General features: G+C 37.6%; 1 protein-coding gene across 1 annotated transcript; it reads right to left on the bottom strand.

The window, feature by feature from the left end:
• Window positions 1–828: 828 nt before the first annotated feature.
• On the bottom strand, window positions 829–15,583 carry LOC5575635. The gene is made up of 4 exons (XM_001655730.2): window positions 15,284–15,583; window positions 14,347–14,549; window positions 14,108–14,285; window positions 829–916 (listed from the first exon to the last, which is right to left on the bottom strand). Exons 1-4 carry the CDS (start codon window positions 15,396–15,398, stop codon window positions 870–872), a joined length of 543 nt encoding a protein of 180 aa, XP_001655780.1. The 5' UTR covers window positions 15,399–15,583; the 3' UTR covers window positions 829–869.
• Window positions 15,584–16,318: the final 735 nt, after the last annotated feature.

The raw sequence follows: 16,318 nt of genomic DNA, 5'->3' as shown, positions 1-16,318 counted from the left end.
CTGATTAAGAAAATGTCGTTTCTTGTCTTCTAACATGTAAAATTACATTTTTTGGTCGATACATCTTCAAGACACGGTTTTTGTGTCATTCTATCACTTACATCATGTGTCTTTCATAACGAGTATTACGTCAGAGTAATTTTCATTATTTTTAAGAGTGCGTGTGGCTGTCGTCTATCTGTCTTTCTACAGTGGCCTAATATTCGTACATCAGTGTCAGAAAGATGTTCTGTTCAAAACGGTCAAACACTCGCATGCATTCGTGTTTTATATACAAGCCTTTATTTACAATCTCCAAAATTGTTCTAAAAGAATGTAACTACAACATTGTTCACACGCACATTGTTTAAAACATGAAAATCCGCTTTTGATGAAAGGTTGCACAGAAGCACTTCGCACCTCAACAGCTGCCTTACGAGTAGTTTCCTACCTACCCGAATTGTAGCGGTTGTGTATCCCCGTCCTGGCGCGATTATTAATTGGTTGTTGTAAGCGGCCAACCTCGCTGCTGGTAAGGCCGATCCCGATATGTCCCCAGTTGCGATTGTGGTGATTGTTTCGGCCCGCCACCGCCTCCTCCTCCTCTTCCGCCCCGATCGTTGAATCGTCCTCGTCCACCGCCTCCGCCTCCATAGCCACCACCTCCTTGGAAGTTGCGACTCTGCCACGGTTCCAAGACCGGAGGTGCCCGAGCCGGTTGGGCACAGTACGCCGTAAACTCTGCGTCGTGCTCCGAGAAGCGATCGCCGAACTCCTCTTCGCATTCGTTCAGGAACAGCTGATCCTCCTCGGAGAGGATGTTGATGTGTCTCTTTGGGTCAACCATGGTTTGGTGGTTTTCGTTCCTTCCGATCGATCGATTTATGGTCTTAGTTCTCCCGAAGGATCTTTTCGCGCATGAGCAGCGAGTTTACGTCTGGAAGGAGAAATACACGGAAAATAAATTTATTAATCGCTAACCAGGCTTCTATTTTTCGAATTATTTTCAAGTAAAACTCAATAATGACAACCAGTGGCGTCCCAGTGGCCATACACCTATTCAAGGCGGGTTCAGCTCCTCCTACTCTGGCCACAGAGTACAATGAACCAGCCTTGGGCCTATTCACAAGACATTTCAAATCAGCTGATCGAGAAGCATTTTGACAGTTCTTCTATGAAGATGACAGTTCCGTGTTAGCACCGGTCCTACACCGATGTAAACAAATGCATAGACGAACCTGTCACATGCAAAAGTCTATGGCGTGGTTTGCGAGAATCGAGAAAGCGCGTACAACTGGCGTCACGACACGACGTCTGCTGTTGCCAGAGAAAGCGACAACGCATGTTGCTTGGGGCCTTCATGTGTCACACGATACTAGGCGCGGTATTGATTTGAACTAAATCTAGATGTAAAAATTAGTCTGTTTTGTCTCATCATACGAACCTAATTCATATCGATGAACGACAACTGATAATTGCGGTAGGCTTAAAACGGGTTTCAGCGTTAAATAGGAGTCAGTCAGTATTTCACTTAAAAGTTTTGATATACCGTAATCCGGGGTATCATTGATCAGCGGGGTAACATTGATCGAATGACTCATCTCGTTAAAAGATCGTTATCATCATTTATTGATGGAACATTTCAAATCACGAATGGTGCTCCTCTTTCTTATTTTCATGAGCTAATGGTAAGTGACGAATTTTTGCGAAATTACGTTTACGAGTTTTGTTTGATCTTCCGACCTTGACGCTTGCTCTGCGAGAGCGGGGTGACGAGGGCAGGATAAAAACATGTCGTACGTCGGTCGAGTAGTGGAATGAAATAGGCGCCGCGATCGTTAGTGATGTTTGATCTATTGATCGAGTCGCTTGCTCTTGCATGGGCAAGTGATGAACACTGTTTTCGGGATACAATGCGTCTTTGAATTACTCCGCGAATCCGATTAGGCATGATATATCATAGATGCCATCACCAACCATTGGTGACTCCCAGATCTTTACCTTATCCCACTAACTCAATGTCCTTTCCATGACAACTGTGGAGATGCAGAGGTATACTCGGTCCTCTAGTAACACGGTTGTCTAACTAACATTCCTTCCTTCCCCGATGACCGTAAGGACGTGGCCGGCGCCGGTTATTGACTTTTAAATTTGAGCTCTCGATTTGTGCACATTGAAGAATGGTAAGCTAATCCCAAGCCCCTATTCATAAATTCCCCTGTGCAACTTCGATTGTTCTGGTCAATCACGAGTAAGCAACTACGAATTGTACGGTCATCTATGCTCATGCTCATTTTGCGAAAATTACTTTACATTTTGGCGGAAATTTGTCAACTTTTTGAAACAATGATTTCAATGGGTAAGGATGACACTACCGAAGATTCATGTCTCACATAAGTTCTGCAAACGATATGAGCAAGGGAAATGCGGTTCTTACTAAAAATTGGCATCGCCAAAAACGATTCCGTTGTCAAAAATTTCATAAGTATGCTCAATTAGGCAACATTAACGAATTACTGTAAATAATATAGAATTCCCTTAGGAAATTGCCTACCTTTAGGCGTATTCCGTGGTTCGAAGTGTTTTTAATTTTAAATAACTCAAAAAGTAAATGACTTGTAAGCGTTTTGCTTTCATATTCGGCTTCGGGGCCATGATTTAACTAAGTAACGACATTTTCAATATAACCGAACGTTGTTTACATTGGTGATCAATGTTACCCCATATCAGCTAAATCAAAAAATCACTTAAAACATTTTTTAAACATGCTTAAATCTTTCAAAAAACAAAATGAAGTATATAGTCACGAGCTATGGGTGGCAGTACTTGTTTTAAAGATATAAAATTTACGACATTTGCATTTTCAAACGAAATATTTAAGAAATATTCAAAAAATGATAAATGTTACCCCGGATTACGGTATCGAAAATAGTCTTCAAGAACATGTTTCGAAAAACAAAGTATAGTGATTCATTTAACAAATAACGATAAATTATTGTTAAGAATTATCATTAAGTAGTTCTAAATTAGAACAGCATCTTAAAAGGCGAAATGTCTCATCATATCATAATATTATAGGTACCGTAATCCGGGGGCTAACTTCCCGCATAGAAAAATACAATTCGTCTTATTTTCCAAACAATAAGATTCTTCTAGCTGATATACTTAATACAGGTCGGACTCGATTATCCGGGATACGATTATCCGTAATTTTAGACTCGATTATCCGGAATTTGCTTTTGATGTTCTTGTCAATTTTGATGCATAAATCTGAGTTAATTTGATATTGCAATATACATATGAATGGTTTTGCAGTTTAGAACGTATTTAAGAAAAGGGGGTTTGAAAAAGTGCATTTTTGTGTGAGCTTATCAATTTTTTTTCTTGTAAAGATTCCTACTGTTCATAGAAAAAACTTCTGGCTACGCCACCGCATCATATAAATAAAATAAAGAAAAAAGGTTCTTTTGTCAAAGGTTGCAATTTTTTCTTAGTGATTCGATTATTCGAAGGATTCGATTATCCGGAGTGAAAAAAAATCGATACTCCGGATAATCGAGTCCGACCTGTATATCACATACAGTGACTTTTTTGTTGGACAATATGAGTTCCAGAACTCTAGACTATTAATAACGGTTTCCATAATCCACAGCAAACAGTAACAGTTTGAACAGAAATTGTGAAATATTATGAAACAGAAAACTTGTGGCAGGACGGACCTTAGTTCACAAAAATGCTTCGATCTCAGTCAGTAGTCATCCGAATCCAATTCTTTAGAAAGTTATGGAAAGGGGATTAGTGTACCTACATTTTGAGGGATGACCCATTCCTTCATACCCCTCTCCTCTTTGTTTGACTCAAAAAACCTTGGCTTTTTAGTGTTTTTCTACAGCAATTTTGCTATTGTGCTCTGCAAGATAAATCCACGTAATGCGATTATCTGAAAATGTCGATATACCGTCGCAGTGATAATGTTTCAGATTGGGCAAATTTGAAACATTTGTGTCCTTAAAGGACGAAATATCCAAACCTACTTGAATTTTGACGTTGCGTTTGAATTGCGCGCATATCTTCTGCGCGTTACCGCCGCCGCTGGATTTAATATAAGCGCCGCAATAAGCATCATGAAAACAAAAATCACTACACTTTTTATATTAAATTTAGGGGAGGGATTATTAGAGTATGTTTAAATCTACAAATTGAAATTTGTAGTTTTAAAACAAAAATGCCGATCAGATTTTTGTTTTTCAAAATGGTGAAAATGATGAACTTAGTCCAATATAGGCATTTTGGACCATTATGGTCCTCCGGGAAAAGGACACCAGTAAATCCGGATTTATATAAGGATGTTGTGTGTGTGTGCTTACAATCCACCGCCCACTGACCGGCAGTGCTTTTATGGAAGAAATTTGTTTGCACTATTTATCGAAACACTTAGATGTCTATATAGATGCAGACAACTTTAGCCCTGGAGATGGAAGGTGATAGCTTTACTGCAATTCCAACGACCCATTTCAAGAATGGCTGTTCATACACACACACATTCTGAGGTTGTTTTCATCACAGCAAGCCCCGCATGAAAGCACCCGGATATCAAATGGATACCTAAAATGATTTCACACTTCCCGGATCGAAAATTAGATTTTCGACCCTGGCACGTATTTAGGGGTTTCAAATGGTCATATAATTTTGAACGATCTCACCAGTTTGTTGTTCTTTCCATTGCTGCTTTGTGCTGCGTTATTCATATGCCAGGGTGTCCATTCAAATCAGTTTTCCGATTCCCGGATTTTTCGCGGATGCCTAAGAGATTGAAACCGGACGACATCATGGTTCTGCGAGTTCATGTAGTTTGATAACATCAGAACACCATTTCATTGTTGCGCTATACATAGTCAAATGTTGAATAACATTAGAAACACGAATAGTAATATTCACATAGAAGAGGATTGTTTGAATCTTATCACTATTTGATTTTGTAGACTCTTCAGCTGTTTGCTTTTGCAACTTTTTTGTCATATAAATGTTTATTTTTTTAGGACTGTATTTAAGTACTATAAAAGTCAAAATAAATAAAGAAATCCAAAATATTGTGGGTTAGGAACGATTGGAAATTAAAGTTTAAGACAGATATTATAGAGTTATTGAAAGTCTAAACGACAACAATAAAGATGTTGTATGCAAAACTTTGCTGCCAATTGTCAGGGCTTTAGCTGTAACTTTGACAAAAATTGACCGATTTCAATTCTTTAAGAAGTAATGGACGTGTCAACTAATCTAGTTTTGAGGTGCATCCACGGAGATGAACTATGACCACCGAATACCGGTGATAATCCGGATTTCCGGAAGCATGTCTTATGCAGTAAAATTATGACATGTTTTTAGTAAAGGTCTCGGCTAAAAATTCAAAATTTTACTACACATGGAGATAGAAGATCAAATTCTGAAGCGATTGGTGCGCCAAGTATTAAGATCGATCCAGAAACAACCAAGATATGGCCATTTCCCCGGAATCGGTGCCGGTAGTGGATCCGAATTGGGATCAAACAATTATTCACTCAAAATATGTCGCGCAATATTGTTTTCTCCCTAGCTTATCATAAAATACCCTATTATAAATTGAGAAAGAGTCTTGTACAGATTTGGCCACTCATGGCGCCGCCAAGTGCCCCGGGGGAACCTTGCATAGGGACATTTCGATTTCGACACCAAAGCATATCATGCGACGGCTCATTCTTCATGTCTTGTCGTAAATAGAGGCAACTGTAGACTCTAAACGGATAGTTGACTACAGTGACTACTTCGGGACACGGATGTCCCCGAGGGAACCTTGTATTAGAGACAATTGAAATTGAACTCCAATACATATCGTGCGACGGTTCATTTTTCATGTCTCGTGCTAAATAGGGCTAATGTAGACCTAAAATGGATAATTGACTACAGTGGCCACTTTTGGGACACCGGAATTTCCCGGAGGAACCTGTCTATGTTTTGGTGTAAGAACAGAAATGTCCCCAAATGGGGAGGGTGCAAAAAAGGGGGAGGGCTTCCTGCAAATCTTATTACAACTCTTCATATTGGACTTAACGTTTAAAACATTATATGGCACATGAATTCCGCTGTCCTGAATATAAACACTGTGTCGGTTTATTGATTAGATTAGATTTTTAAATAAAAATGCAAAAAGTTCAAGTATATTTTAAAAATGACCTGGAGCAGACACGAACATTCTGAAAACGCCATTATTTTTGTTTTATTTTTATACTTTCAAGCCCGGGGTTGTCCGGTCTCTGTGCATTCAGATCGACTTTTTTTGTCGAACAGTGATATTAATGCTGACAAGAAAATACTGAAATAAATTTCGGTATTTCCAGGATGCCTTTTCAATATTGCCTGTGCATGCACTTAGATTAGATTAGATTAGATTAGATTGACCTAATTATTCAACAAAAACTACCCAAAAACATGATTTTTCAATGAATCAAATTTCTATTGATTATTTAAGTTGTTTTCGCCGGAAATTGCATTTTTTCTAGTTAACCTTAATTTATAAAGCATCTTGCCTTAATTACGAGTTGAATAGTGCATATATATTTTTACATACGCAAACATATTTTTGTTGCAAAGTAGTTAGTAATTGTTGCAAAATAATTTACAAAGGTTAAACAAATGAGAAAAATAAATTAGTTTCAGCTTTAGAGATAATATTTAACTGGCAAAAACAAAATAAAAAACTGGCATTTTTCTTAAAAAAAAATCATGTTTGTTGTTCAGTTTTTGCTGAAAAACTTGGGCAAGACATTTTTAGTGAAATGTGATGTATGAAAGGTTTGAAACTAATTAAATAAGCTTCAAAATCATGTGAAAAGATTTGGAATCGGTGAGTAATCATGAAGTTATGGTCAAACGAAGTTAAAATTTTTGAAAAAATGAGGAAAAATTTGGAATAAATTACTTGAACTTAAACTATTTTTGATTTTAGACAAATTTGATGTTGAACTCTATAGTTTTCATAAATTCAATTTTGAAGGTATTGATGCTAAAAGTTTCAAATCGGTTGAAAAATACAAAGTTATGTTTACTTCACTGATGGTAATTTTTCATAACCTGAAAATTTTCCTTCAAGAGGCTTGCGCCACCTCTAAATTTTAATATTTTTGGCTCAGATTTTGAGGTTTCTCTTTTTATGTGATCAGAATTCAGTAGAGCATACGAATTTTTGGTTTTGAGAACTTTGAAAAATAAGCCGCACCCTAATGACACCCTGATATGCTCATCCCCGATGGATTAAGCTAAAACTCTAGAGACCAATCACTACTGTCACGATCCGCACTACTTATTAATTACATCCAACGCGCACAAAACATCTATAAGCGTCTGTTTTCACATCGCAAGTAACATTCTTTACATTGTTTGCCGGGTGGCATAGCACCATCAGTCGAATCTATTTTCACCGACGAAACTTTTACATGACGCGTAATCGAGATAATTCTCTGCTGAAACACATTCTTCTCACAATTTGATACTTTTCTTCTACATATTTTCCGGGGTGCATAGCACTACCCGTCGTTTTTGATATTTTCACCACGGCCGATTCAGAAATGATGATGAAATAGAGATAAAACGTGGCAGCAAATACAAAAACACATCTACCCGCGCGCACAGCCTGGCTGCGATCTCCTTTTCTTATCTGTTTTCAATTATGTTAAAAATGCCAAACAACTGAATGCAGGAAAACAAGTACGACGGTCAGCCTCTTTGGCTCATCCTGGAAGAGTTACACAATATCGGTCATATCAGCTGATGGCTGATGGACTAAAACTAATCAATATCAGTTGCGAAACTAGCAATATCACTTGGATCTGACAACCAACAGCTGTGATGCGACATCGCACTCTAAATCACAATCACTGCAGAATGAGTGATCACGTGGTAATTACCCACGCTATTAATGTTTTTCAGTGACCAACACACAGTTTCATCCGTCTGCAGCACTATCAAGAATATCGTACTGATAAATTGCCAATTTAGATGCTTAATTTAAGGCTAAACTTGGGCATCAGTGATATCCATAGTCTATTGCATCAATGCACTGGTGATGGAGTAGAGAGCATGACGTTGATGTGATATGGAATGATCCGAATTGTATCGCAGTCGGCCTGTACAAATCAGCAAATTTCGCGCGTTGATAGTGACAGCAAGCAACTCTGATTCTGGATTTATATAAGGATGTTCATGTGAAAATGGGTGAGGGTGCAAGTCATATACGAATCAAATCGGAATTCTGTAGCCAGCATTCGGCAGCAAACCCTTAGGCTTATGTTTTTGGGTGACGCTGGAAAGTTAACGCATCCCCCTAACCCATCGATGTTGTTTGAAAGTTTTATAATTTTTTATGCAAAACTATAGAAATTTCGCTTACTACCGCAAGAGGGTGTTTTCAAAGCAATTCATTTCCTGGCTTACAATGATCTGTTTGGCCCTTCTGGAACTGATCTGGGCAGCAGTGAATACGTATTTTTTCAAGAAGGGCTTTTATAGATAACTATGTATTGGTCATAGTCATCTGAGTTAATTTACCCAAAAGTATATGACAGGTGCGTCGTAAGTCTACTTTTGGAAGAGCGCGAATCAATATGAAGTATCGGCTTCCATTGGGGAATCTGTGATTTCAAATAGGTGGGGATCCTGAGGTTTTGAAGAGATCACCAAGAATCCGCTAGAAGCTTTTAGGGTTACTATATGAAATTTCTGGAAATCAGTAGAAATTTTCGGCACCTGAAGTCCTGAGATTTCAGGAGAAATACTTCTTGGATGTATGTAAATATTCCAGGGTATTCTTAAATTCTCATAAAGAGTATTAAGGACTGTTCATTTTATAAAGGTGATACCTTGTTTATGCTATATCTTTTTATTTATTGATAAAATCGTAATCGGTGTTCTGTGCATCGTTCAACTATTATTCTGCAATGCTATAAAATATAAAATCATTCTGTAAGATGAATGCTTTTGGTTGAAGAACTGCAAAGTTTTTCCAAACCTCCTAAGAACAACTGTTCATCAAAGTTAACATAATGCTTTCGAAGAACAAGCCGTTTTTGAAAATAAAAATATAGATTGTCGAACTTTCCAGAAAATATTTCTAATAATCATTGAATTTAATAACCTTAAAAAAATCGTCCTTTCTAAACGTTGTGCCTTATTTGGTGTGAATTTATTTATTTTGATGGCTTTTTTATATCACAATATAGTATAACATAAGTCGAAACGATTACAGAAAACGATGCGTTTTCATTAATAAATTAAAAGGATTATAGCATGTACAAGGTGTCCACTTTATAAAATGAATAGTCCTTAGAATCAAAAGGCACTTTGGACTTTCGATAGGAGTTAGTGGTAGTGGATGTGAATGTTAGATCCCAATTGATGATCAGAAATCCTGAAGAAAACTCCGGTATGGATTTGGAGATTGCAATGGAGTTCTAAGTTATCAAAACTTCTGTTTAGTTGAAATTCCGGTGGTAGTTCTAGTTCTATATTTGGTATTCTAAGATTTAGGCCAGGATGCCGAAGCTTTCCTTGGATTTCAGTAGGAATTCTAAAATACCTATGAGAACTCTGTAATTTAGATGAATCCTAAGATATATTGGGGGCCAACGTTGATTTCTGCTTGAGATCCATGACTTCAATGACGATTCTCCTGGAATTTCGGTAATTCCCTGAGATTTCTATTGGAATTATGTGATTCTGGTGAGAGTTCATAGACCCTGAGAGCAATTCTGAGATTTTCTTTGGTGGGAGTTTTGAGATTTTGTAAGGATTCTGGAGGGATTTCGGCAAATGCTGTTGGAACGCTCAGGATTCCTATATGATTTCTGGGTTTTCGATGGAAGTGGGTGTTGAAATGTTTGGTGAGCATGCTGGATCTCAATCGGTGATCAGGAATTCCAGCGTGAGTTCTGGGCATACCGTTGGAATTCTTGGATTCCTATAAGAGTTTTGAGACATTGATGGGAGCTCTGGATCTTCAGTAGAAATTGAGAATTCTGATTTCATGGGATTGTTGGGATTTTAGAGAATTCTTTGATTCCAAAAGAAGAAAAGAATTCTAATGCGTTTTTGTAGAAATTCTGGAATTCCGAAGATCATGCTGTAACATTGGAAAGAATTTTGTGATTTCGGAGAGAATCCTGCGATTTCGAAATAAATCTGAAAACTTTCGATGGAATGATGGAATTTGGAAATGAAAATCTTTAGTTTGGTGAAGTATTGGTATTTTGAGGTAAATTCTTAGATTTTCACAAATTTCATAACGCTGAAGGGGGTGGGTGTCCTAAATATGTTACAGCTCATACAAAAATTTAAAAATATTTATACAAAATGCGTCACAAGGGGGTGGGTGGGTATCGAAAATTGCCATTTTTGGCGTTATGAAATTTGTGAACAAACCCTTCAATAATTTCCGAGATACTACTATTTTTTTTTATTTGAGAACAATCCTGGGATTTCAATACGGACGTTCAAATTCCGAAAGCCAAAACCTAAGAATTTTGTATGAGTCTCGAATTTCGATGGGAATTCTGGGATTTCAAAAGGCACCGGTTTGAGATTTCGGTAAGATCTCCTTTGATTTCTTTGGAAACCACTGGACTCCAAAAGTAATCCTGGTGTATCGTGGGAAATTTGAGTATTGTGCTATAGTTTCTGTATAAATAGCAAACTAGAGTTTTGCTGGATATTATATAATTCTGATCATAGTCCTGATAATTTAGAGGGAATTCCAAGATTTCAAAGATAATCCTGCCATTTCAATAGGAATTCTGGAATTATGGGAAAATTCCTAGGTTTTCGATGTGCGCTTGCAATTTGCGATTTCTATGGAAATTCAAAGGAAAGTCCTTGTTCTATGGTGAATATTTTGAGGTTTTTGTGAAGATGATGGAATACAGATAAGTAGTGAATATAATATAATATCTGGGATTGTGGTAGGAATCCTAGGTTTTTGATAGTGACTCTTGGTTATAATTCCACGTTACTTCTTCTTCTTCTTTCTGGCGTTACGTCCCCACTGGGACAGAGCCTGCTTCTCAGCTTAGTGTTCTTATGAGCACTTCCACAGTTATTAACTGAGAGCTTACTATGCCAATGACCATTTTTGCATGTGTATATCGTGTGGCAAGTACGAAGATACTCTATGCCCTGGGAAGTCGAGAAAATTTCCAATCCGAAAAGATCCTCGACCGGTGGGATTCGAACCCACGACCCTCAGCTTGGTCATGCTGAATAGCTGCGCGTTTACCGCTACGGCTATCTGGGCCCTAATTCCACGTTACAACAGGGAGAATTATAGCTGTGATATTTCGATGAGAATGCGATCGGAATTTTGCATTGGAAGTTCAGGTTTTATACTGTGTGTACAACAATTTCGACAAAACCATGGTTTTAAGAATTCAACACAGAAATTTAGAGATGCTCCAGAAAAATTTCGCGCATACGATTTTTGGGTTCCCAACGATAATGATTATTTCAGAATTCAAACGGCATCCGCTTGAGATTTTGGTGAAAATTCTTGGAATCCTAAAAATCTTTTCTTAATTCTAAAAATGCAATCGGAATTTAGTTCCAGTGATTGCAGAACTTCGACCGCTTCTCAAGGAATTCCCAAAATAGTTATATACCAAATTTCATATGCTATTCGACATCTAAAATATACCTGCCAATGTATTCGAAAACCAAAAAAAAAGGGGTTTTCCAATTTTGCTATCGGAATACCAGTATTCCTGAGGTTTTTCATAATTATTTCTTGGCATTTTTAGATATCCAAGATTCTATCCTATTCCGATCGTTTCCCATCGAATGCCTACAGCATATAACGGAATTCAAGAAATTACACCAGAACCATTACTGTATGAATCCACCCCCCAAGAGAGGTCGAAATCCCAGAATACTTTTACAAAAAAAAAATCCAGAACTTCCACCCAAATCTAATAATTTCTGCTAGAATTCAGGAGTATTTTTCGATATCCAAATATTACATTATCCTATCTCCGTACAGTTTTCGAAACAACATTTTATATCGCTTTAAAAACATACTAAGCCATCCTTTAAATGGTGGCGCCTGATAACGGAACGTGATTTTCTCTTGCTTGATTTACGCTTACCTCCATAGATCCAATCTACTGTGATCTCTATTGTCCATCTAAAATTTCAATAGATTCCTTGGAAAAAGTACTCCCAAGTGATTTTTACGTGACCATGTCCATATTACACTCACAAGCTAACGGTTTCATAATACCGTACACCCCCGCTAATTTGAACGGTACCTCATGCAAACCATCGGGGTTCATTTTTAATTTGAACTTCTAGTCACCCTAGAACCATTTTGACGTTAACTACGTCTTACGGCAATATGAGTGTCAATTGAAAATCTAAATTGTTGCGACCGTCACGAAATTATGTAAGATTTTGAATGGTAATAACTCAGCCATTTATCGGTAGATTTCCAATGTTTTCCCACCAATCGGTCGGAAATGTATACAACATTTTACTCAAATGAAGAATACTTTTGAATTTTGACGATAGACTGTCGAAAATTGGGAAAATGTCGACCCCTTTCTTACGCAACCAAATTCGTTCATATTGTCTTCCACGATTCCTTTGGGTTGGCTAGTGCACTATAAAAGCAGACCAATTTCTGCTTCCTCGCGCATTCTACTTTTGACGTTAACTACGTCTAACGACAATATACTGGGTGTCAATTTAAAATCTAAAATGTTGCGACCGTCACGAAATTATGTAAGATTTTGAATGGTAATATCTCAGCCATTTATCGGTAGATTTTCAATATTTTCCCACCAATCGGTCGGAAATGTATACAACATTTTACTCAAATGAAGAATACTTTTGAATTTTGACGATAGACTGTCGAAAATTGGGAAAATGTCGACCCCTTTCTTACGCAACCAAATTCGTTCATATTGTCTTCCACGATTCCTTTGGGTTGGCTAGTGCACTATAAAAGCAGACCAATTTCTGCTTCCTCGCGCATTCTACTTTTGACGTTAACTACGTCTAACGACAATATACTGGGTGTCAATTTAAAATCTAAAATGTTGCGACCGTCACGAAATTATGTAAGATTTTGAATGGTAATATCTCAGCCATTTATCGGTAGATTTTCAATATTTTCCCACCAATCGGTCGGAAATGTATACAACATTTTACTCAATTGGAGAAAACTTTTGATTTTTGACGATAGACTGTCGAAAATTGGAAAAATGTTGACCCCTTTCTTACGCAACCAAACTCGTTCATATTGTCTTCCACGATTCTTTTGGGTTTGAAGCGCACTATAAAGGAGACCATTTTCAGCTTCTTCGCTCATTCTTATATTCTTTACATCTTACGGCAATATACTGGGTGTCAATTAAAAATCTAAAATGTTGGGACCGTCACGATATTATGTTGGATTTTGAACTAAAGGAAGGCTGCAACTATGAAAATCGACTAAAATTCAAGTGCAAAAAATCACTTGGCGTAGTTAACGTCATGTGGTCGTGTCTTGTACACAACCCCCTCTGATTTTTTTCTGGTTACCCTTTTCACTGGTTTGTTTTGATTCTGCGTTCCATTTAACTTTAGTCCGTTCCATACGCTAAATGACGTTTGAACCATTTTTAATCTGAACGATGTGCAAATTAGCGGGGTACAAATTGAAAAATCTTCAGATTAAATGTGGTGAAACCAACGGGGGTACCCGGTATAGAAATTATCTGGGAAACAGAGTGCTTTAATCTCAATCTTGATAAACGATCCCTAATGAAAGGATCATAAGTTGTCCATTTCTTGCAAAAGTGTTTGCTCTTCTATTATTGTTAATGATTTTTTGCTCGACAATCGCAACAAATGGATTACATTCGTTTGTTCCACGATTGCTATAGCAACTCCTGCAAATATGTTTTCCACATCCGCATACAAAGATAAGAGCATATGTAATAAATGGTCAAAGGGAAAGTTTCGTCATATGAATCTTTCACAGATTAATGACTGAAATGTTAGCAATCAAAGAAGGCCTCTTTCATCGGATTTGTGGCCATCTTCGATTGAATTCATCCCCGACAATACTCACATTTTTCCGATATGATGTTGTTGTAGATCAGCGCGTAGAATCCCTTCTCGCTCGGGAAATAACGATCGTACGTGGCAGTTTCGACGGGTTCAAACATCCACCCCAGATGGGTACGGCACTTGGGACACACACAGAGCTTCCACGCGTAGCCGGGAAACCACGAGTGCAACGATATCCACTGAAAAGGAAATTTGATTTTTGCTCCGATTGAACAATTCCAAACCTCATCCTCAACTCACCGATTCTATTTTGGCACAGTAAGCCTGTTGAACAATGACGATCTTGAACCGGATTCCCAACGTATTCTGGACCTCCTGTACGGTGACTTGCTTTCCCGTAGATAATGTCTGATTGCTAAAACCGAGTGCCAGCGGGCTGTGCTTGTTCAGTAGGAAATTGGACAGGCTGACGTCATGGCCACAGGAACGACAGATAAAGAAATCTAGAACCATGACACATGTTTAGTAAAACGGTACCCATCGTGAACGGGTACCGAACAACCTTGCTGACTAATTAGATTACTGCCCTCAGGTAACATACAGAGTGAGGTACAGTCGCCCCAGCAGTTATGGATCAGAGTAGGATTAAACGGAGAATATCTCACCAAATTGAGTCGTAATTACGCAGAACACATGCTACCTACGTGAACTATAAATAATGGTGAACCATGGGCCGTTGAAAACCATATCACAGTTGTGAATTAATAATAAGTCGATTCCGAAAGAAACGCCAAAACGTACGCTAACACGTAACGTAACGCTAAACGTACTAACACGCCATTCGTTTATCTCGCAGATAAATTGCTGTTATAGTGTTCTGATCCATATGAATCCTTTCAATTCAATTCCTCTCCCACTAATCCATATCTGTGTGATGCACGTTTGAAATTTCTATGGAAATCAATACTTTTTCGTAAATAACAGCGCATTTTGAGGCGTATTCTCGAAAATAACTACATTCAGCAATGCCAGGTAGGTAATCTAGTTTTGTACAGCGACACCATGATTTTTAATCATATTTTATTCTGAAAAATGACACTTCGTTGATCCATAATTGTGGGATAACTGTACAATAAAAAATATTTACTCAAGTCCAGCACGTCTTTTGCCGAATGGCAAAAACGCTCATTTATCGCAAGATTAACAGAAATAAAAGAACTACCCCCAGAATACTCACCTTCCACCAGCGTTTCCTCCGGGGAGGACACCAAAATCGACGAGCTGAACAGTTGGAAAACGAAGAAAATCACCAACAAAATATGCATCAAGAGCCGACTTTCATTCCACTTCATAGCTTTCAGGCGCACGCATTGACGGACGACGACGACTGCATCCAAGCGAGTGCGAACGAATCCAAATGACAGAAAGGCTGTCAAACTTTGCCGGCGGCCTCCGGGGCCTCCGGCTTGGCGGAACAATAACAAGCCGCCTCGGATTGGGCGAGCGCGCGGGGCTAACTTGACGCGGGCGGCTAATTTTCAACCGCAGAAAATCTATTTAATTTTGGTTTTGATATGATTTTGATCCGAAATTGAGATTTGAGTTGGGATTTAATTTGGAATACATTCGGATTTGATTCGTATTTGATTTGAATTGTTCTTGGCTATGATTTAGGTATGATTAAGATAAGATTTCGATTTGATTTTAAATTTGATTTGGATTTGATTCGGATTTGATTTGAGTTTAATGTTCTGTGGTTTAAGTTTCATTTGAAAATGAATAGGATTTGATTTTTTATTCGGTTCAGATATGATTTGAGTAATGTTGCGATTTATATTTGATTTAAAATTGATTTGGATTTGATTTGAATTTGATTTAGATCTCATTTGAATTTGATTTGGATTACTTTTGGATTAGATTTGGGTCGAATTTGAATTTGAGTTAGTATTGATTTGAATTTGATTAAATTAACAGGTGACTTTGATTTGATTTGTATGTAATTTGGACTTGATTTGAATTAATTTAAAATTTAATTTCGATATAAATTGGATTTGGTTTGATATGAATTTGATTTGATTTAGAGTCGGATTTGATTTGGATATGATTTACTTTAGATTTAGATATGGTTTGGATTGGCGAAAAAAAATGTCTTTGATTTTGAGCATAATGCTGACATGACTTCAAGTAAATTCGGAATTGATTTGATATGGACATTGTTTGGATTCGATTTGGAAATCATTCCGATTTGAGTTGGATATGGTTTAAGTTTGAA

This window comes from Aedes aegypti, unplaced genomic scaffold (assembly GCF_002204515.2).
Source record: "Aedes aegypti strain LVP_AGWG unplaced genomic scaffold, AaegL5.0 Primary Assembly AGWG_AaegL5_hic_scaff_498_PBJ_arrow, whole genome shotgun sequence".
NCBI classification, from domain to species: domain Eukaryota; kingdom Metazoa; phylum Arthropoda; class Insecta; order Diptera; family Culicidae; genus Aedes; species Aedes aegypti.
The sequence above is the reverse complement of the archived record's forward strand: the minus strand, read 5'-3'. Positions and strand labels throughout refer to the sequence as shown.

Excerpts from the sequence above, each read along its gene's own strand:
- LOC5575635 (XM_001655730.2), bottom strand. The coding sequence starts at position 15,398 with ATGAAGTGGAATGAAAGTCGGCTCTTGATGCATATTTTGTTGGTGATT. Across the intron at positions 14,550-15,283 it reads GGAGGAAACGCTGGTGGAAG|ATTTCTTTATCTGTCGTTCC; the intron begins GTGAGTATTCTG and ends TCATGGTTCTAG. Across the intron at positions 917-14,107 it reads CAACATCATATCGGAAAAAT|ACGTAAACTCGCTGCTCATG; the intron begins GTGAGTATTGTC and ends TTCTCCTTCCAG.